Source organism: Antechinus flavipes, chromosome 6 (assembly GCF_016432865.1).
Source record: "Antechinus flavipes isolate AdamAnt ecotype Samford, QLD, Australia chromosome 6, AdamAnt_v2, whole genome shotgun sequence".
NCBI classification, from domain to species: Eukaryota; Metazoa; Chordata; class Mammalia; order Dasyuromorphia; family Dasyuridae; genus Antechinus; species Antechinus flavipes.
In genome coordinates, this window is record NC_067403.1 from 203,464,910 (window position 1) to 203,487,281 (window position 22,372).

The window sequence follows — 22,372 nt, forward strand, 5'->3', positions numbered from 1 at the left end:
ATGCTTTGTATTTTATGTGTTTCCCCTAAGAAAGGAAACATAGACTTCACTAGACTAACAAAAAGCTCCATGATACAAAAAAAGCAAAAAACTCTGCACTAGGTGATGATGTATCTCTTATTATAAATTTTATCATCTTAAATTACCTAGCATTGATTGACATAGCATAGTGAGAAACTAATTCAATTTTTCCTGATCAGTGAATCACAGACTTGTTCTCAATTCCAGACATAGAATATTAATTCTCTGGAGCTGTTAACTTGCTGATGAAATCTTATTTGAAACCTGGTAAGTCAGAGCAGCACCAGTAGCAGTAGTTTCACCAGTGAAATTCATCATCCCTATTTGAAGAAGTTTCCCCAGCTTTTCATCAGACATTTATTATAAGCAATTTGTCTGATTTGAAGGCTTGTGAATACAGTGTTTGTACACCTTAAAGATAACAGAACCAAAAACAAATACCTTGGAAGTTTAAAGTAAAAATAATACAAATCCAAAAGGAAAATCTTTATTAGAAATTATGCAATGCACATATGAAGTACAGCTGCAAGGATACTTAGCCTCTGAGCACAAAGACAAACATTATCAGTCTTTCATGAACGTGCACACCTAGAAACCATCAAAGGGAAGAGAAATAAAGAAGATATACTCCCGATTTCCAAGGTTTTATGTTTTTCACAAACCTACCCTGGCCATCTCTTCAGAGGATGTACTAGCCAGAGTCTCTTCCAGAAGCAATTTTGTCAGTTACCTAATTCGCTTCCTTTAAAAAAAAAATAAAAGCAAAAAGAAATAAATATTCAGAGAGGCTACATCACACAGTAAAGAAAGTACTGGGTTTGAAATTGGGAATATCTGGATTCAAACTCCATCTTTGATACTTAGAGTTTGTGTGAAAATGAGTGTCTAACTTAATTCTTGAGCCTGTTTAATTAGGTATCTTCCATCCCTAGAATCTATTAACCCTTCATCCATTCAGCATACATTGATTAAGCCCTTACAGTGTCAAGAACAGTATAAAAGAGATACAAAGTGGAGATCAAATGGAGATCAATCTCTACCTTCATGGAACTTAATACCCTAATAGGATGCTGAACATCATACAAGGATAACAATAATTCCTAGTTATTCATAACAAGTACATGAGCAATGATTAAAACAAGTGACTATTTGAGGTACCAAGGGGAAAATCACTACTAACAGAGGATGATCAGGGAAGGCTTCCTTGAGGAAATGCCATTTTGTTTAATTTTTAAAGCAATTCACTAAGTGAAGGGAGATACCTCTTCCCTCCTGGTATTCTTTAAGTGCCAATTGAAAGTCTGTCTATAGGAAGACTTTCCCAACCTTTCTTAATTCTAGTGCACTACATAACTCTTAACAAGAGACTAGGGGACCTTTTGGGCTAAATTCATATAGACTCAATACTATACCAAATTTCCTGATGCATGGGAAAAAACCTTTGATCTAAAACCTAAGATAATAGAATTAGAGTAACAGGAGAATAAAAAGTCCAATTTCTTGATTTTTATAGAATAGGAAACTGAAACTCAGAGAGATTAAGTAATTTGTCCATGGCTACATAGTTCGTAAGTTTAGAGATAAGATTTAAATTCAAGTCCTCTTGGTAGCAAGGACAACATATTAGCCATCACCAGGGTAATACTTTGGCCATTATACCATGCTGTTTATTCCCCTATTATCAGGTATGTTCATATGATAAGGTGAAGACTTGTTGTGCTACACAAAGTTCCATCAGTGAGTGTCATTCTTATGTTATAAAATCAGACATAGATACATCCTTGAAATATCTTTCAGGCAGAGGCTTAAAAATACCCATATATGACCTGAAATGGGTTCACTACAATTCTGAATGCATCATACTATCATGGGCCAATTTGACCAAGGACAGGTACAGTACCTAATTCTACTGCATAAACATGGTATAGTATCAAAGACTTTTGGTTTTTAGTTAACTCTTTTTAATTACTTATTAGCTAGAGAATATAGTATATTGTTATAAAGATCAGTTGAGTTCCTAATCTTCTGTGGAACGCCCTCCAGATTTTCCCCATAAACTCTGTCCCTTTAACACTATCTTTGCCAAAGGTCCATGTAATTTAACTAGACAGATGGATGGATAGATTGATATCTAAATAGACAAAATATGTGTCTAAATCTAAATATCTGTAGAAATTGTTCACAAAAGTAATTTTTTATAAAACTAAAGACTTATTGCAGATCTGTTACAAAATCCAGTTCTACTCAAAATCAAGTCTATAATACAAATGGCTAAGAATATAAATCATTTCTGGGTTCAAATCCTCCTCTTGGTTTATCTTTTCATATGCAATGTCCCACTGTCTATAATCATGTATCCACCTCCACAGATAGGCTGTGTTCTGGTTCTAGCCCTCAGTGAAATTTCATCAAGTTTTATAAAATTCAAGTTAGGAATTCCTAGAATATAATATTAATATTTTCAGTGCCAAGGAGTCCTACTAAATTTTCATTGTGAGCCATGCTAATTCTCAATCCATTTAGTCCATCTGGCTTTAAAATAAATCCAGGTAATGTTATCAGAAACTAATAGAAGGGATGTTTCTAAAACTCATAGTATAAAGTCAAAGTGACACATCACAGATGATATATCAATTACAAAGTAATCCTTTTTCTGCTTATAGTTATGAAAAATCAAAAATGCATCAGGGAAGTCAAGACATATTAGGTCAGAAAGTCAGTGAAGATATCATTTAAGAATGCTTAAATGTTGCCAACCTAGAAAGTTGAAAATTGCATCAATAGTATCCAAATCTAGTGTGGAAGGTTATCTCACATTCATCTCTAACCCTAAATTTCACAAGATCATACTTCCCCAGTTAATCCAGTTTATAAATATTCCCCCCCAAAAAAAAATTGGCTGCTTTACCACATCTCTCATCACTCACACCTGGCTCCTACCACTATTCTAAGACCCAAAGAATAAGATTGTCTGTCCCTGAGATGGAAGTGGTCAGGTAAATTGCTTTCTTCGTTTTTATGAGGGAGTTTATGGGAAAAGTCTAGAGGGCATTCCACAGAAGATTAGGAACTGAATATACAGTTTTCACTGGTCATGATAATTTAGTGGGTAACTCTACTCATGGAGCAGAAAATTCCCATAGATGAGAGCTTTCCCTAATCCGAGCGCAGTAGAGCTTCTAAACATCATATAAATCCAGATCCCTTGTTGATATTTGGTATACTTTGTCCTTCCTTGTTTCTATCAATCTTGGAAAACTCAAAGATTGAGTTTAATTCAAACTGAGAAGGTTCCTGCTTGAGAAATTACATAAACCCATATCCCATTCAATAAGGAGAGAGTTGTCCTGCCAAGTCAAACAGCACTTTGTCAAACCTGTCACACTGAGTACCCCCAATACATCCTTCTGAATTTCCCACTGCTCTTTTAGCATTGCCTGACAAAGGAGAGAAATTATTTCCTACTGCTTCTAAGAGGTCCTACCTTCTAGTCACCACATGTTCAGGTCTTTTGATGAAAAGACACTTTCTATTTGCTTACCATTTTCCTAGAAATATGAATCCTTGATGTCCCATAATCTATCAAAAACCCTCCATTAGTTTTCCCATCTCAGATGCCCTAAAGCATCTTTCCTGTGAAGGTGACCATAAAAGGGGATTTCTTCTATCTTTCTAAGTTTCTCTCTCCAGTCTCTGAACTGGGAATTCCTATCTCATTCTTTACTGGGTTCTATTCCCTGTCATGTTTGTTCTGATTCCAAATCTCTGTCAAAACTACATTTTCCATCCATTTCTCTAATTTGTCACTGAGTTGCATTGTTATTAATTAGCCTTTCTAAATGTTGTGATCTCATATCCTCTGCTAATCAATCCTGAAGATCTTTACTTGAACAGCTCCTAAATCACACTCAGCACTGGGTCTTCTCAGCCAAAAACAGCTTGTAGCTGACAAGTGAAAACACATGTCTATGTTTTCAATTAATGGCCTTTAAACCTATCTCATCTATATTCCTCTGAATGTACCCAAAGATCATGAGAAATTCAGATTGGTTATTCCCTTAACAAGAAACTTCCTTTATCTATTACCATTAAAATCTAGTCTTAATCATTCATGTTCTTTCCAAACACACACACACACACACACATACACACACACACACCAACAAAGGCTATTTGTATTAGATTAGTGGCAAATTGGAATGGTTGCATCTTAAAGACCAATTCATGGTGGCCATAAAACCAGTTTTTTCACCATCTATGGAAAAAATGAGGGAAGAAACTATAGCAGAGATATCATTGCACCCTTTCAGATTGATTAAAATGTTAAAGGGGGAAATGACAAATATTGGAGGGGATGTGGAAAATTTGGGACAATATACTCTGATGGTGGAATCATGAACTGAACCAACCATTTTGGAGAGCAATCTGGAATTATGCTCATATAATTACAAAACTGTCTATTCCCTTTGACCCAGAATATCACTAGTAGGTCTGTTTCTCAAATAGGTCCCACAAAAAGATTATAGTATCTCTCCGGGGACAAAAAAAAAACCCTAGAAATTGGGAGGATGCTCATTAGTTGGGGGATGGATAGCAAGTTGTGGTATATGATTGTTATGTAATACCCTGTGCTGTAAGAAATGATGAGCTGTTTGATTTTAGAAACACATGGAAAAATTTGCATGAAATAATGAAAAACAAAGTAAGCAGAATAATGAGAATTCAGTATACAAGAACAGGTCACACGAACTAGGTATACCAGAAGATAGAATGGGGACCCAGAAACCTGCAAATGAATCCCAGAGGTGATTTGATTTTTGACTTCTGCACTTTCCTGTATACCAGTCTGAGAATTTCACAAGAGTAAGAGTGTTAAGTTATACAGCAGTACTGAAAGAAAAAGAAACCTAGCCTAAATAAATTACTCTTTCTAAACTCAGGTGCATTTGGAGCCTTCAAAACACACCCACTGTTGTGTGACCCTAGATGTGCTCTTCAACTATCCTATGTATTGCCAATAAAAGCAAGGAATGAAAGGGCACTACAAGTATATAGTTTGCCTACAACAAAATGCATTCTGTACCTGGAGCCAATATATACCATGCTGTTCAGAGATAGGATGTTTAGTCAAGCTTTCATTCTGCTGTTCAGGGGTTAGCTAGGGGTTGAAATTAATACTTTCTTCTTTGATTGGGAATCTGGATAGTGCCAATATAAGGAAAAGGAATGATTTTCTCTTCATACATACCAGTATCATTAATATGCTGTTTGATCCAGTCAGTGAAAACAGTGACACTAGTGTAGACACCTGGATAATTAATCCTTCCACAGCCAAAGCCCCAGCTGGTTATCCCAAAAAGGGCATAAAGACCTGAATCTTCAAGGGAGCAAACCAAGGGACCACCTGAGTCACCCTAAGCATATGAAAGGGAAAAAATGTTAAATAATAAGGATGAGTAGCTTAAAGAATTAGAATGCCACAGGGGATCTTATTCCAATGTGTCTTACTGAGTCTAAAGGAACACATTAAGAACGGCCCTTGCAGTCTTATCTCATTTCCTGTTTCTTCTAAATTCCCAGCCAAAAGAAAAAAATAGTGCAAAAAGATCATCTCCTTTCTTTTAGCTCTGTCTCCCCACCATACCCTGAAATGGAAATTTTCTAAGAGTTCTCTGTGCCCTTGGAGGGAGAATTCTTTGGAAAAAGCTCAGCTATCCAAAATTAATCAACAGAGATTGGGTGTGTGGTTTGAGAACTGAATATGACATGAGCTTACTGAGCAAGAATCCTTGTCTCCTTTAGAAGGGAACCCAGCACAGAACATCCTCTGAGATACCCCCACAGAGAGATTTTGATAATATTCCTGACACACATCAGAATCAAGGATAGGAACTTCAAGTTGCTGTAATTTGTTGGATTTTTCTCCATCTGAAAGGTAAAACATTTTGGGTTTTCTTTGTTGTTGTTGTTGTTAAAGACCAAAAATGCTACCTTTACCACCGTGGCCTCTAGAATTTGGTCCTAATATAATCCACTCAATGACCCAGACTGAGTTCATTTCAGCTTCTATCATCCCTCTCGTCTTTACACATCAGCTCCAATTCCCTCTGCAAAGACCAGGAAATTTATCTTCCTCCACTACAATCTCTAGTTCTCACTACCTCTTATCCCTTTATCCATTCTGCTCTTGCAAGATTCTTCTGCCTAGCCAACCTAAATCTTCCCCCTTTCCCTGTTCAGCACTCATTAAGACGATATCTCTCCCAGTTCCATATGTTACCAGATTATCCAAACTCCCCTTTGAATGATCCATTCAGCATTCTGGGAAGGGACATTCAAAAACGTGTTAAGGGCCAGAAGAAACTGGAGGCTCTATGCCATAAGATTGAAGCACAACTCCATATATATTTTAAGAAAACTGGAGACACTGCTCTGGACTTTAAGAAGAGTATTTTAAAGGAAAAACAATTGTCCTTGCCCACAAATTACCTCAGTTAGAGACAAAACACTGAACTAAATGGACACAGTGTGGTCTGACTGAGTGGGGTCCCTTCCCACAGAAGCAGAGCAGGAAGGAGTATTTGTGGTTGTATATGAACCATAGTTCATATTGGCATGAGTAGAAACGAACAGAATGGCCATGCTTCAAGGACTGATGCTATTAGGTGGACAATAGCTAGCTCCCTATGAAGCTGTTCTACATGTGGACAAAATAGAAGAAAAGATTTCATACAGACCTAGATTATCAATCCCCCATCCAGTGACCACACACATGCTGGATGATGGTATTTCTTGACCTTTCTCAGGAAGACACACTGGATGAACATAGTGATTGAACTGAAATGGTTCAGTCATTTGCAAGAGAGCAATATCATAGTCCATTGTGGTTCTGTCAAAGGCTGGATGAATCAAAATGTGTTTTATTGATCTTTTCTAAGAGGAAAAAAGCAAAATGAGAAACCTTCCAAAGTAATGGGCCCAACAACAAGTTACTACTGACTCAGTACTTAACTGAAGTTCAAGACATACAAATGTTGAAAGCAACATAACCATCCCACTACTGCAAAACTCCGACTTATAGAATTGAGTGTTTGACTATTTTTTCATCATTTTTGATCCATAATCTTGATTCCATGAATATGTAGAAGCTTTTGAGAATCTTCTAACAGTATAAATTAATAATTGATCATTATAGATATAGAGTCGGAAAAAGAGATCATTTAGTCCAAGCCCACATTTTACAAGAGAAGAAACTGGGATGCATAGGTTAACTGACTTTTTTTAACACACAATTGGTGTTTGTGACAGGTTTCAAACACAGGTGCTTTGACAATAAATCTAGAACCCCGTTCACTCTGAGGGTGTAGGATACTCCCATTTGAGAAAATGTTATTTTTGTGTCATTGGAAAAGGATGGCCTAGTAATTAACTTCCCATGGTCACATGGGAATGTGTCAAAGTCAGTATCTGATTCTTAAGTCAAGACCATAACCACTACACTATACTGTCTCTCAGCACTGCCTCTATCATCACTAATAGACTAGGGACTGGAATTTTGATTTCATGATTGTAGCAAACTCCCACAAAAGGAAATTCCTCTACCCCCAAAAATGGGCACCTTCTATGCAAGTAACTTGTCTAGAACCAAATAATCAAGATGTGTCAGAAGTAAAATTTCAACCAGTCTTCCTGGCTCCTGCTGTAACTCTTTACCCACTATCCACCTGTCATATCATCACTAACATGAGAATTCAATGCCTAAAATCTCTTGCCTGAAGTTAGAACTACCTCTAGAGTTCAAAGAGAATATGCAATAGAAGATGACAACTGGGGCTAAAACATGTCCATTTCTGTCTCTTGCCACATGTCAGCACTAAATGCATTCAAGTTGCATGGTACCCAGATAGTATTAATCTGTGGGGTATTTGAGAAATATTCCTTTTAATGTGACGATCACGCTAGCACCCAGGACACCCAGAATCAGCCAGGGTCAGGATAAGCAAAAGTCCTTAGTCTTTATTCTTGTGCTTTAGGGATAGAAGTAAAGGGGATGGAAGCAGAATCTCCGCAGCCTTCTTATTAGTCCTAAGTGCTTGAACCGACTTCAGTGCAATGACTCAAGAGTTTCAGCCCTCTACACTTTTCAGGGCTAAGATTTTAGGGACAGAGACATAGGAACCATATCACTGTGAAGAAAAGTTTCTAGGAGCTGAGAGCCAAGGCATAATAGATCTAGTGAGCAAATCTTGTTCATCCATATAAATTTGAACAGTAAAATCATCAAAAACTCCTACAGCACTCCCAAATCCCTGAGTAGCAACCTGTTGTGAGTCAGATTGGCTGCATCCTATAAGTGCTCTAATGGAAAATGAGATTTCATAAAAGATACTGAATTTCTGGGTTATCTCTTTTCCAGTTCAAAGATCAAAGGCATTTTCCTTTAGCATTCTAAGCAATGCAATGGCCAGCCATGACAATTGAAGTCTTTCATCTCTTTTATATCATGTCCCTGATCTAGACTTGTGATGTTTCCCATATTCTTTTCCCCCTTTTTATTTTATTTTTTCCCAATTACATGTAAAAGCAATTTTAATATCCATTTTATATATATTTGAGCTCCAAATTCTCTCCCTCCCTTCCTTGCCCCCTCATTGAAAAGACCAACAATTTGATATAGGTTAAATCTGTACAGTCATTTAAAAAAACATATTTCCATATCAGTCATGTCATAAAAGAAAAAAAACCAAAACAAAGAAAAATAAAGTTTAAATATATACATATACACCTTGATATGCATTCAGACTCCTTCAGTTCTTTCTTTCTAGTGGATAGCATTTTTTTACCATAAGTAAAAATTCTTTCTACTGATGGATCATTCTATTGATGAGAATTGCTAAGGCATTCACAGTTGATCATCAAATAATATTACTGTTACTGGCTATCAGATTCTCATAATTCTGCTCATTGTTTATGTTCATATATGTCTTTCTAGGCTTTTCTAAGAACATCCTACTTGTCATTTCTTATAAAATAACATCATAATCATATATCACTCATTCAACTCTTCTCTAATTGATGGGCATCCCCTCAATTTCCAAATTTCTGCCACCACAAAAAAAGCTACTTTAAATATTGTTATGTATAGAAGTCCTAATCCTTTTTTGTTTTTATTTCTTTGGATACAGACCTATTATGTATTACTGAGTCAAAAGTTAATATAGTTTTATAATCCTTTGGGCACAGTTCTTAATCAGTTTACAACTCTACCAACACTGCATTAATGTCTAATTTTCCACATCACCTCCAATATTTGTCATTTTCTTTTTCTATCATATCAATCAATCTGATAGGTGTAAGGTGATTCTCAGAGTGGTTTTTATTTGCATCTCTCTAACCAAATGGTGACTTAGAGCACTTTTCCATATGACTATAGATAGCTTTTATTACTTCATCAGAAAATTGCCTATTCATATCTTTTGATCTTTTGTCAATTGGGGAATGACTTGCATTTATGACTTCGTTTTCTATTATGTTTGAGAAATGAGACCTTTATCAAAGAAACTTGCATATTTTTATTATTAATTGCATATTTACTTCTATCTTATTTCCCCCCATTTATTCTTCTCTTTCTCTCCTTTTATCCTGTCTAGCTTCAAAAGTGTTTTGTTTCTGGACATGATATTTCCCAATCCCATCCTCTCTTTTATCATCCCCTGACCCTTCTCTTATTCCCTTCTCCTACTGCCTTACTGTAAGGTAGTATACATTTCTATACCCAACTGAGTATATCTGTTACTCCCAATCCAAGACAATTCCAATGAGAGTAACATTTAAGCACTTCGTCCTTCCCCTATCTTCCCCTCTACTGTAAATGATTTTTTCTTGCCTTTTTTCTATAAAATAATTTACCCCATTCTATCTCTCCTTCCCCCTTTGCCCAGGGCATTTCTCTCTCACCCTTAATTTTGTTTTTAAGATTCATCCCATTATATTGAACTCATACCTCTGCCATATATATCTATTTCTACATAGATATAAATAAATAGATATGCTTCTTCTAACTGCCCTAATAATGATAAAGTTCTCAGGAGTTATAAATATCATCTTTCCATGTTAAAACTATAAACAAACTAACCTTATTGAATCCCTTATGATTTCTCTTTCCTATTTACTTTTTTATACTTCTCTTGGGTCTTATATTTAAAAGTCAAATTTTTATTCAGCTCTGGTCTTTTCATCAGGAATACTTGAAAGTCTTCTATTTCATTGAATATACTTTTTTTACCCTGAAGGATTATACTGTTTTGCTTGGTAGGTGATTCATAATTCTAACTCCTTTGCCTACTAGAATAACATATCCAAGCCTTCTGATCTTCGAATGTAGAAGCAGCTAAATCTTGCATTATCCTGACTGTGGCTCCATGATATTTGAATTGTTTCTTCCTGGCTGCTTGCAATATTTTCTTCTTGACCTGGCAGCTCTGGAATTTGGCCATAATATTTCTGGGAGCTCTTATTTTGGGGATCTCTTTCAAGAGGTATGAGTAGATTCTTTCAATTTTTATTTTACCCTCTGGTTTTAGAATATCAAGGCAGTTTTCCTTGATAATTTCCTGAAATAGTCTGCCTCTAACTTTAAACCTACTAATCCTAATTATGATTCTTTTTATCCTGCTAATTTTCTTATATATAATGTTCTTTAAAGTTTTGTGCAGGTAGAAAAAAAGTGACTGCTTTATGTAACTGAATAAAGGCATTAGGATGTAAAATCATCTTCTATAGGTAGACTGAATATCTGTGAGATACTTCTAGTGATTGTTAGAATGCTAAAAAATAATGTCCTGTTTCTATCTGCTTTTTTCTTTCTTCTGCCAGGTCTCTACATTTAGAAAGTTTTATAATTTTGCTATCATAAATATTATTTACAAAAGGTTTTGTCCTGTACAAATGCCACTGATTAGTATTATTATAATCATCTTGTTTGATGTAACAACCCTATGTGATGGGTTCAACAAGACAACCATTGTCTTTTGACAGAAAAGGAAAACTGAGGCTTGGATATATCATATGACATAACTATAATAAATATTCAAAGTATGAAAAAGATAATTTCTTGAAATATGATGTGTAGTGCCTTTTTTTAATCATGGTTTTCAAGTAGTATAATAATTCTTAAATTATCTCTCTTTGTGATCAGCTTGGTCGTTTTTTTCAATAAAATATTTCACATCTTCTATTTTTTCATTCTTTTGATTTTGTTTTGTTGTTTTTTAAGCTCTCACAGAGTCATTAGCTTGCACTCGTCCAATTCTAATTTTTAAGGAATTATTTTCTTTTCTGAGCTTTTGTACCTTCTTGGGCCAAAGATAATGATAAATCTTGAAGGGGGGTTGAAAATAACTGAGACACTAATGCAGTTGTGAAATGACTTTACCATTCTGAAGAGCAATTTGAAATTATATCCAAAGAACTGTAAAACTATGAATACCCTTTGATCCATAAGTGTCACTGCTGGGTCTATAACCTAAAGAGATCCTGAAAGGGGGAAAGGACTCACATGTGCAAAAACATTTGTAATAGCTCTTTTTATAGTGGCAAGGAATTGGAAATTGAGTGGATGCCGATAAGTTGAGGAATGGCTGAATAAGTTATGGTATATGAATATAATGCAATATTATTGTTCTATAAGAAATGATGAGCAGGTTGATTTCAGAAAAGTCTGGTACCTACATGAAGTGATGCTGAGGGAAGTGAGCACAACCAACGGGACATTGTACATAGTAACAACAAGATTATGTGATGATTAACTGTGATGGACTTGGCTCTTCTCAATAATGCAGTGATTCAAGACAATTCCAATAGACTTGTGACAGAAAAAGCCATTCCCATCCAGAGAGAGAACTATGAAGACTGAGTGTGGATCAAAACATAGTATTTTCACTTTTTTGTTTCTTTGTTTACTTTTTTCTCATGTTTTTTTCCCCTCTTGGTCTGATTTTTCTTGTACAACATGACAAATATGGAAATATTTTTAAAAGGATTACACATGTTTAAAAGATATCAAATGGAAGAAGAGAGAAAAATTTGGAAAAAAATCTTACAAAAATAAATTTTGGAAATTAAAAAAATAAATAAAATTAAATTGTACATCTTTAAAAAAAAAAAACTATCAGATTAAACCAAAGGAAAAAAGGACTTTTAACTCCTTTTGAGGTTTCCTCATATTTTGTAAAGATATCTAAGCTCATGATTTCTTTATTTAATTCTGCCTCTTAAAAATTCCTCAGTATCTCTACTACTATTTCTTCTTCCTACATTATAGCTATTCTTAAAATTGAAGCTTTTAATCTTTGTTCTTCATGGGTCAACAAACCTATGGATCTCATCTCAGAATGCTTTTAAATAAATACAATAAAATAAACCTAGAATTATAAAGGAAACTAATTATATTGAAATATAGCTTTCAAAATATTGTTTAAAAACAAGTTCATGGACTCAAAATTAAAATTTTCTATTCTATGGTATCTAGTGTGTGTGTGTGTACAGTTTTCTCTCTCCTTCCTTTCTAATTTAAAGCCCTTTGATTAAATTTGTAAGACTCCAGGAAAATACATTTTACCAGTTCTCCTTAGAGATGCTACATCTCTGAACAAGAACCTGTCATGTCTGTATATTAAATTATAATTCAGAAAACCATATCCCATTCTCAGACCCCAATAACCTATTTACTTCCCAGATCTTATCACTCTCTTTTCATGCTGCAGTACTCTGAAAGAACAAATTTAAAAGGGACCCATCTCATATAAACCAACAACAATTATATTGCTTCTTCCACCTAAACATATTGAAATCGTGTCACTGTCCAGTGCCTTATCTGTGGTCTTTGCATTGCACTGTCTCTCACAGATCTTTTCTGTGATTTTTTCCTGACTTGGTTATTCTCTGCAACATTGGACTGGGTGGTTGAAGCCACTTCTCATAGTGATTCAAGAGTACCAGTCCTTCTAAGATTAGGACCTTCATATAAACTACTAGATATAGGAGATCTGTACTATCCTGGAATTCTAGATTCTATGCATATTCTTCCCTATTCCAAGCCCAACCCCTTTCTTACATTTCCAAATGATCATGAACAATGTATTATTGGATCTTTTACAATATCTGCAGATGGATTGATTCAACAAATATGTATTGAATGCCTATGATTTTTTAATTCTTTATTTACTTTTTTCTCATGTTTTTCCCCCTCTTGGTCTGATTTTCTTGTACAACATGACAAATATGGAAATATTTTTAAAAGGTTTACACGTGTTTAAAAGATATCAAATGGAAGAAGAGAGAAAAATTTGGAAAAAATCTTACAAAAATAAATTTTGGAAATTAAAAAAATAAATAAAATTAAATTGTACATCTTTTAAAAAAAAAAAAACTATCAGATTAAACCAAAGGAAAAAAGGACTTTTAACTCCTTTTGAGGTTTCCTCATATTTTGTAAAGATATCTAAGCTCATGATTTCTTTATTTAATTCTGCCTCTTAAAAATTCCTCAGTATCTCTACTACTATTTCTTCTTCCTACATTATAGCTATTCTTAAAATTGAAGCTTTTAATCTTTGTTCTTCATCGGTCAACAAACCTATGGATCTCATCTCAGAATGCTTTTAAATAAATACAATAAAATAAACCTAGAATTATAAAGGAAACTAATTATATTGAAATATAGTTTTCAAAATATTGTTTAAAAACAAGTTCATGGACTCAAAATTAAAATTTTCTATTCTATGGTATCTAGTGTGTGTGTGTGTACAGTTTTCTCTCTCCTTCCTTTCTAATTTAAAGCCCTTTGATTAAATTTGTAAGACTCCAGGAAAATACATTTTACCAGTTCTCCTTAGAGATGCTACATCTCTGAACAAGAACCTGTCATGTCTGTATATTAAATTATAATTCAGAAAACCATATCCCATTCTCAGACCCCAATAACCTATTTACTTCCCAGATCTTATCACTCTCTTTTCATGCTGCAGTACTCTGAAAGAACAAATTTAAAAGGGACCCATCTCATATAAACCAACAACAATTATATTGCTTCTTCCACCTAAACATATTGAAATCGTGTCACTGTCCAGTGCCTTATCTGTGGTCTTTGCATTGCACTGTTTCTCACAGATCTTTTCTGTGATTTTTCCCTGACTTGGTAATTCTCTGCAACATTGGACTGGGTGGTTGAAGCCACTTCTCATAGTGATTCAAGAGTACCAGTCCTTCTAAGATTAGGACCTTCATATAAATTACTAGATATAGGAGATTTGTACTATCCTGGAATTCTAGATTCTATGCATATTCTTCCCTATTCCAAGCCAAAACCCTTTCTTACATTTCCAAATGATCATGAACAATGTATTATTGGATCTTTTACAATATCTGCAGATGGATTGATTCAACAGATATGTATTGAATGCCTATGATTTTTTAATTCTTTATTTACTTTTTTCTCATGTTTTTCCCCCTCTTGGTCTGATTTTCTTGTACAACATGACAAATATGGAAATATTTTTTAAAGGATTGTACATGTACTTTGGAAGATCAATTTCAGATAAGAAGCACTACCTGTGCCAGTAGATATTAGAAATAATTGCTGGATTGAAATGAATTAAAAGAATGATCTTGACAGTCAATCTTTCAGATTCTTATTTAACCTTCTTTTGAATATCTTCATCAATACAGCATCTTCTCAGCCCATACTCCTGATATCCACTGTCACTACAGAGGACACCCAAACCATCAACAACCTTGTCTATTTGTCAGAACTACCCTATTTATGTCACAGTAAAAAACTTCTAAATCGAGTTTTAAATGATTCATAGCTCCTTTATTCTGTTTGTACAGCCTAATTTGTACAGGACAACCTCCCCTAATTTTTCAATAATAGATGCTCTCCCTTGTCCAATTTAGTCTTATATAATCATTCAAAGCTAATTTTCAAATGCCAATTTGCTCTGGGCTAAGAAGTGTTTTTCTGGCATTACTCTAACACGTTGGTAGCTTCAAATTGTAACTATGTGGATATAGCCAGAAATACTGTACTATATGTAACCAATGTTACAGCTATCCAAAGCTCAGTCCTACTAAGCTACATATCATGAGCAGTTTCTGTATATCATCGAATTCATCCTCTTTTCTAAGTGGGAACAGAGTCAGGACCTAAGAAGAGTTACACAGGTTCCACGAAGCTAACACTGGTTTTTCCACATTGGGAGGTCAATCTAGGACATCTAAAACAATCTGGCTCAATCAATCTATGAAACAAGATGGGGAAAGAGTTATGATTGATGCTCAAGGAACTGGTTTCTTATTAGAGCCAGTCTTCCAATGACTACTGTTAGGAGAGACTTCAGGAAAATAGACACATTGATCTTTGTTGGGGGATCTATGGAGAAGTCCAGCCGTTCTGAAAAGTAAGTTTTAATGACTGAAAAGCCACTATACTGTCATTCCTTTTGACCCAGCAATACTATCATTAAGCCTAAATTTGAGGGAGATCAAAAAAAAAGAACCAAAGGTTCCATATGTAAAGTGTGTGTGTGTGTGTGTGTGTGTGTGTGTGTGTGTGTGTGTGTGTGTGTGATGGCAAAGAAGTAAAAACTAAAGGATCAATTAGAGAATGACTAAACAAAGTATGATATTTAAAAGTAACAAGATATTATTGAGCAATGACAAAGAAAGAAAGTAGTGGAAGAGAAATCCAGAAAGATTTGTATGAACTGATGCAGAGTAAAGTGAGAAGAGAAAAAACTTTATAGTAAAATAAAATTGTAAAAATGATTTCTTTTTTAAAGACAAGATTTTGCCCTACCTGTTGGTTGTTTCGCTCAGTCAGATCATGGATTCCAGCAATTACCATCCACACAGGCACATGCTGCTTCCTAGAAAAAAGGAAAGAGAAAATTCTAAGAGGATTTTTCACTTACAGCCTCTCTATCTGCTAAAACAGACTATGTCAGAAATAAAAAGTCACGTGATTCCCTTAAGTCCCATGATACAATGACCAGGTTCATGCATAAACTAACCTGGAGGAGTACCCTATACACAATCATAACTTGAATTTTTGTAGCACTTTAAAGCTTGTGAAGTACTTAGTTCACAATAATTCTATTAGAAAGGAGGGAGAGTTCCATTATCCCCATTTTATATATAAGAAAACAGAACTTCAAGGTGGTTAAGTGATTTATCAAGTTCCCACAGTTTAAAAATATAGTCAAACTGGAATTCAGACATATCATTCAACTATAAGATAGATGCTCAATGGATGTTTCTTGAATTACTAAATCTCATATCAAAAAGAAAGAAAAGACTGAGAAGAAACAAGCCTTAAGGATTTTTCTGACTTGTAATATGATAGATAGTTCGTGTTTTATAGCTTTTATTTTCAAGGAATTTTTTATTCATTATTCATTTCAACCATAATTTGATAATACCATGTTCATTTTATAAATGAAGGAAGTAGGCAGCTAAATGGCACAGTGGATACAGCACTAGCCCCAGTAAACAAAAGGACTTCAAATCTGGCCTTAGAAATGAAACATTGGGCAAGCCACTGCAAAAATAAGTAAATAAATAAAAGAGGCTACTGAGGCACAGTGAATAATTGCAGTATGGATATTATTATCTGTGTATATATAAATGTGCATTTTTGGCCTTTCTTTTATATTCCCAGCACTTAACACAGTGTATGACACATAAGATAATAAATGCTTGCTGAATGAATATTGCATTAGATTTATGATCAGAAAATGGATACAATCTGCTATGTTCTACTATTATTTTTTCTTTTTTTAAAAATAATTTCTTTGTTGAACTAAATATAAAATAAGAAAAAACAGAATAGAAAAAAGAAAGACAGAAAAGGAAAATTTTTTAAAACATAGTCATGTGCCAACAGAACATCAGGAAGGATTCAAAGTATATAACAATACATTTCCATTTCAAGAAAGAATATATAATAATAGAAGAAAATATATTCATGAGTATTTGGAAGAAAATCCAAGTTTCTGTCTTTACTCCGCCATCTTAGTTCCACTTTTCTTATTTGCTTTTTAAAGTCTTTTCTGAGTTCTTCTATAAATTCTTTTTGGGCAGGGAATCATTTAATGTTGCTCTGTGGGATAGAAGAAGCTTTTTTTTTATTTCAGTATATCTTCCTCTGAAGAGATGAACCCTGGTCTTCCCTATTCCCTAAGTTTCTATAGTTGTGTTCTTTTTTCTTTGTTATCAGTTTTTTTTTTTTTAATAAAAACTATTAATGTAAACACCTCTAGTCCTGGAATGTAAAGTAAGTTGTCTCTAGCTTCACTTCAGCTCTCTCCTCTGATCTGGAACCCTAAACCAAAAAGTTCCACTCTCCTGCAAGTGCCCATAGCCAGCGTCCCTGACCCACTCTTTCTGCAGTCATGGGGTGAGTTGGCTCCTTCTCCCCCAGGACAATGTCACTACAGCACAGGTAGGCTTGGGGTTTCTAATCAGAAGAGATTTCCCATTCCCAAAGCTATCCAGAGGTGAAAGCTCCTATGATTCCAGCTGGGACTCCAACCAAACCCAGCTAGCCCCCGAGTCTCCCATTTGCTAGTTCTCTAGAGCTAGAAATATTTGCCCTTCATACTAATTATATTCATACTAATTAATCCTTTTCCTGGAGTCTTTTTTGGGTCTTCCTGGGTTATCCCTAGAGGACCCCCATTCTGTCCCAAGTCCTTTTTGTTTTTCATTAGTGCATATTCACTCTGAGGTGTGGAGGAAATATGGAAGGCTTGAAATTTTCTAACCTACTCTGACATCTTACCAGAATCCTCCCTACGGTTATTTTTCAAAGCATTAATAACTCAGTAGAGCCAAAAAGTACTCTTATGGTTATTCTGCAACAAAGAGTCTATCTTGAGTACATGTTAAGATCATGTCTATTACAAATGTGACCATAGAGATAATATTATTTAAATGATCCCACTAAGTATTTAAATCAGAGCCAAAAAGGAAAAAGAGATATCCACCAAAGATCTCCTCTAGTGTTTTGGGGGAAGATATACAACTCCCAAATAAAAAAAATATATTTTCTATAGATAATGAGGGTCTCCAAGTGAGTTCATACTGATTGTATCAAGGACTAAAAAATATATATAATTTCCTCATGAGAATAACTACCACTGGAAAAATGTATACTAACTATGCACAGAGAAAAATCAAAGTAGTTGAAAGATATATATTACTGAGATTGCTGGATATATATATATATATGATTGCCAACTCATTGGACAATTCCATCAGTATATATATCTCAGATAGGTGTTATAGACAATGAGAAGAGCCCAGAATAGAATAGGAATAGATCAGGCAAGATCCCAATTTGAAAGGTTATTTCGTACTTCCAATGATCCCAAGCTCTTCACTACTTAAAAAAAGAATCTTTAATATCAATAATTTCTCACTGATGTAATATAGATACAAATCACAGAATATAATGATCTCAGAATGCTGGATTTGCAGGTGCCTCAAAAGACAATAGAAAGTCAAATGGAAGTTGTAAATAGATTGCTGATGATTTGGATTTGAGAAGCATAAAACATATCATCAATAAGATGAATGGCCAAAAAAGGAAGTGGGCCAGCCATGTAATAAGAGTGAGAGATTATACAGAAATAGCCTAAATGTAGCACTACTTAGCCAGAAAGTACTAAAAAACCAGAAGGCTGCCAATGCAATAGCTATATCCATCCACTAGCAGGGGATTATGGAAAGAAATAGATGTGATTTGTATAAGATGAGTTCCATTGCCATATCACTTATTGTCTATTGGACATTTCCAACTGGATTTCCCATAAACAATTCAAATTCAGCATTTGAATGAAACATATTTCATTATCTTTTCTCAAAATTCTCTCTTCCTAACTAGTCTACTTTTATAAATGGATGACTATCTTTCCACTTATCCAGGTTTTCAACCTTAGAATCATCTTCTAATCATCCATCTCCCTCACCATATCTAATCAGTTGCCAAGTTATGTCAATTTTACATGCACTTCTCTCCATGGAGACTGCCAGCACCTTACTTCAAGCCTTCATCCCCTTTCACCTGACTTCAAATAATTTCCTCCCTGGAGTTTCTCACTTTTTCAATCTATTCTCCACATAAATGTCAGTCATCTTCTTGCCTTAAGGTTCAAATACAAACTCCTCTTTGAGACATTTAAAGCCCACTATGTTCTTGCTTCAGCTTATTTTCCAGGCTTTTATATTTGTATCCTCAGCACCCAACACAATGCCTGGAACACTGGAGACATTTAATAAATGCTTTGATAAGATTAGTTTTGTATCTGTATCAGTGAAGGAATACTGACCTGGATGAGACCACTAATATATTTAAAATAAAAACAAAAATGATATTTCCTTTTAATAACACATGTATATATACATATATATACATATATATATATATGTTTTCCTAATACCATCCTAAAGCCAAATCTCATCAGCATGTCCACATCTTATGAAATGTTTATAAGATATATGAAATTCCAGAGGTCATTAGTCAATGATAATTATAGTAAGGAGCTTGCATTTCTGTAGCATTTTAAAAGATATTATATGCATTATTTCACTTGATCCTCATGAAATTTAAGTTAGGGATAGAAAATCTTTCTATCCTAAATGTAAATATGAGGAAATTGAGAGTCAAACATGTTTGGGATTGATGCAATGTCACACAGGATCAAGCTGCTATTCAAACACAAATCTCCTGACTTTTTTCTACTACCCCAAGTAATCACTCAACATTATTTTCCAATTTGTTTCTCCATACATCTTTCAGGTCTTTATTTAGAACTCTATTTGTGTCTAAAATCTCTTGTATGACCTTCAACATGTTATTCTCTTCAGGGGTCCTCAAACTTTTTAAATAGGGGCCAGCTCACTGTCCCTCAGACTGTTGGAGGGCCGGACTAGAGTAAAAACAAAAACTTTGTTTGGTGGGCCTTTAAATAAAGAAACTTCATAGCCCTGGGTGAGGGGGATAAACGTCCTCAGCTGCCACATCTGGCCCACAGGCCATAGTTTGAGGACCGCGTCTAATTCTTTCATGTTGATGAGTTTTGTCTTCCTGGAAGCAAAAGCGGCAGGGGAAAATAAAGGGGACTTCACAGTCAGAGAAGGAAGTTGCTACAACTCTTTTGATAACCCATGTGAGCAAGAAGGAAGGAAATAGAGAGATCCACAAGAAAGAGCAAAAAAAGACATCATAAGATGAGGCTGTTGGTCTAAGTAGTTGTCAGTGCTATCATGACTTGAAGGAATGAAGGATTCTTGGAAGACTGAGGGTTAAAGATAAATGCAACATAAATCAACCAGACCTTCTCATTGTACTTACTTATCATTAAAACAATGGGCAGCTGTGACCACCCAGCTCTTCCCAATCACTGTTCCCCCACAGAGATGTTCTGCAGCAATCTGCAGGCTGACCTGCCAAGGCCAAGATCTGGCTGCTGCTGGCTGTCCTCCCACAATCCTGCTGAAGAGAAACCTGGGAGGCTTGGATGCTGCTCCACAATGGTCATCTAGGAAGAGGGGAATAGAAAGATAACAAAATTGTCCATTGACATCAATTACTGAGGGACTGAAATATATGGAGCCCTTTCCCAAAAGCCAGAGGTAACACCTCTGTACTCCAAACTGGAGTAAAATGGAAAAGATAAAAATGATATTCCAGAGGCAGCCAGGTAGTGCAGTGAATCGAGCACTGCTCTAGAATCAGGAACACCTGAATTAAAATCTAGCCTGAAACACTTACTAGCTGTGTGACTCAGGTCAAATCACTTAGCCCTGATACCTCCAAAAAAAGACATTAAAAAAAATACAATATAAGACAGTAGTCAATGACCCCTAGGCTCCTCCCTCGTTTTCACTGTATTCATCCTATCATGTCTCAAATCCTCTAGATCAGCAGTTCTTAATCTAGTGATTTAGGGGGAAATGGATTTTCATTTTCACTAATCCTCTAACTAAAAATTAACATTTTCTTCAATTGTGAATTTTTTTTGAAATTCTAAAAAAAGGTGCCTGCAGTCTTCATCACTCTGCAAAGAGGTTCATCACTACAATAATAATAAAAATTAAACCCCTACTCTGGATTATTCTTTTCACATATTTCTCTTATCTCTTGTCATCATGTCTGTCATTTATCACTTATTATTTGGGCTATAGCTTTCTAACTAATCTCTTCCCTACTCCTCTCTGCCACTACAATCCAATCTCACTGCTGACAGATAAATCTGAGAACTGTAGAATGTATGGACAAGAAAGGACCCTAAAGATTATCTGGATTAGGGGTTCTTCAAAGCTTTGTATCATGGACCTTTCTAGCAGCTGAGAAAGCTTGTCAATTCCTTCTCAGACTCATCTCTCTAAATAAATACAATACCTATTATTCCAAAGGAAACCCATTATATTGAAATTTCCATCAAAATATTTTTAAGTTCATATATTTCAAGTTACGAACCCCTGATCTAGACCAGTCTGTTTGTTTTATAAAGGAAACTGAAAGGAGGAGAAATGACCATCCAAGATCACATATTAAAGAGGAGACCCTAACTCACTAGAATGAGATGTCTTGGCTTCCAGGCCAGTATATGCTACCTTAACTACATCATAATTCTGGGATCATAGACTCTCAAGGTTGGCCAGATCCTCAAGAATGATCTTATTCAGTCTTCATTTAAGCAGGTATCTTCTATAATATCACAAACAAGTATTCATCTGGTTCCTCCACTTTAAGATTTCCGGTGATGGGGAACTCACTACATCCCAAAAACTTCAATCAATTTGAAATTCAGATTTATGATTTGACAGTTCAAGGTACTCAGAATCCATAGTTCCAGTTCAGCTTTATTTCCAGTAGTTCTTTGTATACTGGACTCATCAGTAGGTTTCCAAATAACTCACCTGCAACACCCAGGTCTATATCTGTGCCATGGCCAGATGAAGGAAGCTCAAACTCGTCCTCTGTGTCTGAGATATTTAAATCTGGGCAGAAACAGAACAATAAAATAATGCAGAGAAAGTAGACTGTCCTCTTTTCTGAACTTATAAAACAGAGTTTGGAGATTCAACAGGAAAAGGTCCTTAATAAGAATGTGATCTATGCTAGGATCGGAAAATCGTTGCTATTTCAGGGTTTTTTAGTGTTTTAATAGAATTATGTATGGATTTTCTTGGGTGAAGTACCATTGCTCAAGCACCAGAGCAATTAATGAGGAAAATAGGGTTGGAAAGGGATTGGAAAAAGATGGAAGCTAGTTGAAGAAGAATG

At 35.1% G+C, this 22,372-nt stretch overlaps 1 protein-coding gene across 1 annotated transcript in view; it reads right to left on the minus strand.

Annotated features, from left to right (window-relative positions):
* Positions 1–505: 505 nt before the first annotated feature.
* Positions 506–22,372, minus strand: part of OVCH2 (ovochymase 2) — a 48,321-nt gene continuing 26,454 nt past the window's right edge. The window contains exons 14-20 of the mRNA XM_051966745.1: positions 22,006–22,086; positions 20,435–20,621; positions 15,878–15,947; positions 6,759–6,954; positions 5,798–5,949; positions 5,270–5,435; positions 506–763 (exon numbers count right to left, since the gene is read on the minus strand). Coding sequence (XP_051822705.1) covers positions 744–763; positions 5,270–5,435; positions 5,798–5,949; positions 6,759–6,954; positions 15,878–15,947; positions 20,435–20,621; positions 22,006–22,086 — 872 coding nt within the window. The 3' untranslated portion in view covers positions 506–743. The remainder of the gene's footprint in view (positions 764–5,269; positions 5,436–5,797; positions 5,950–6,758; positions 6,955–15,877; positions 15,948–20,434; positions 20,622–22,005; positions 22,087–22,372) is intronic.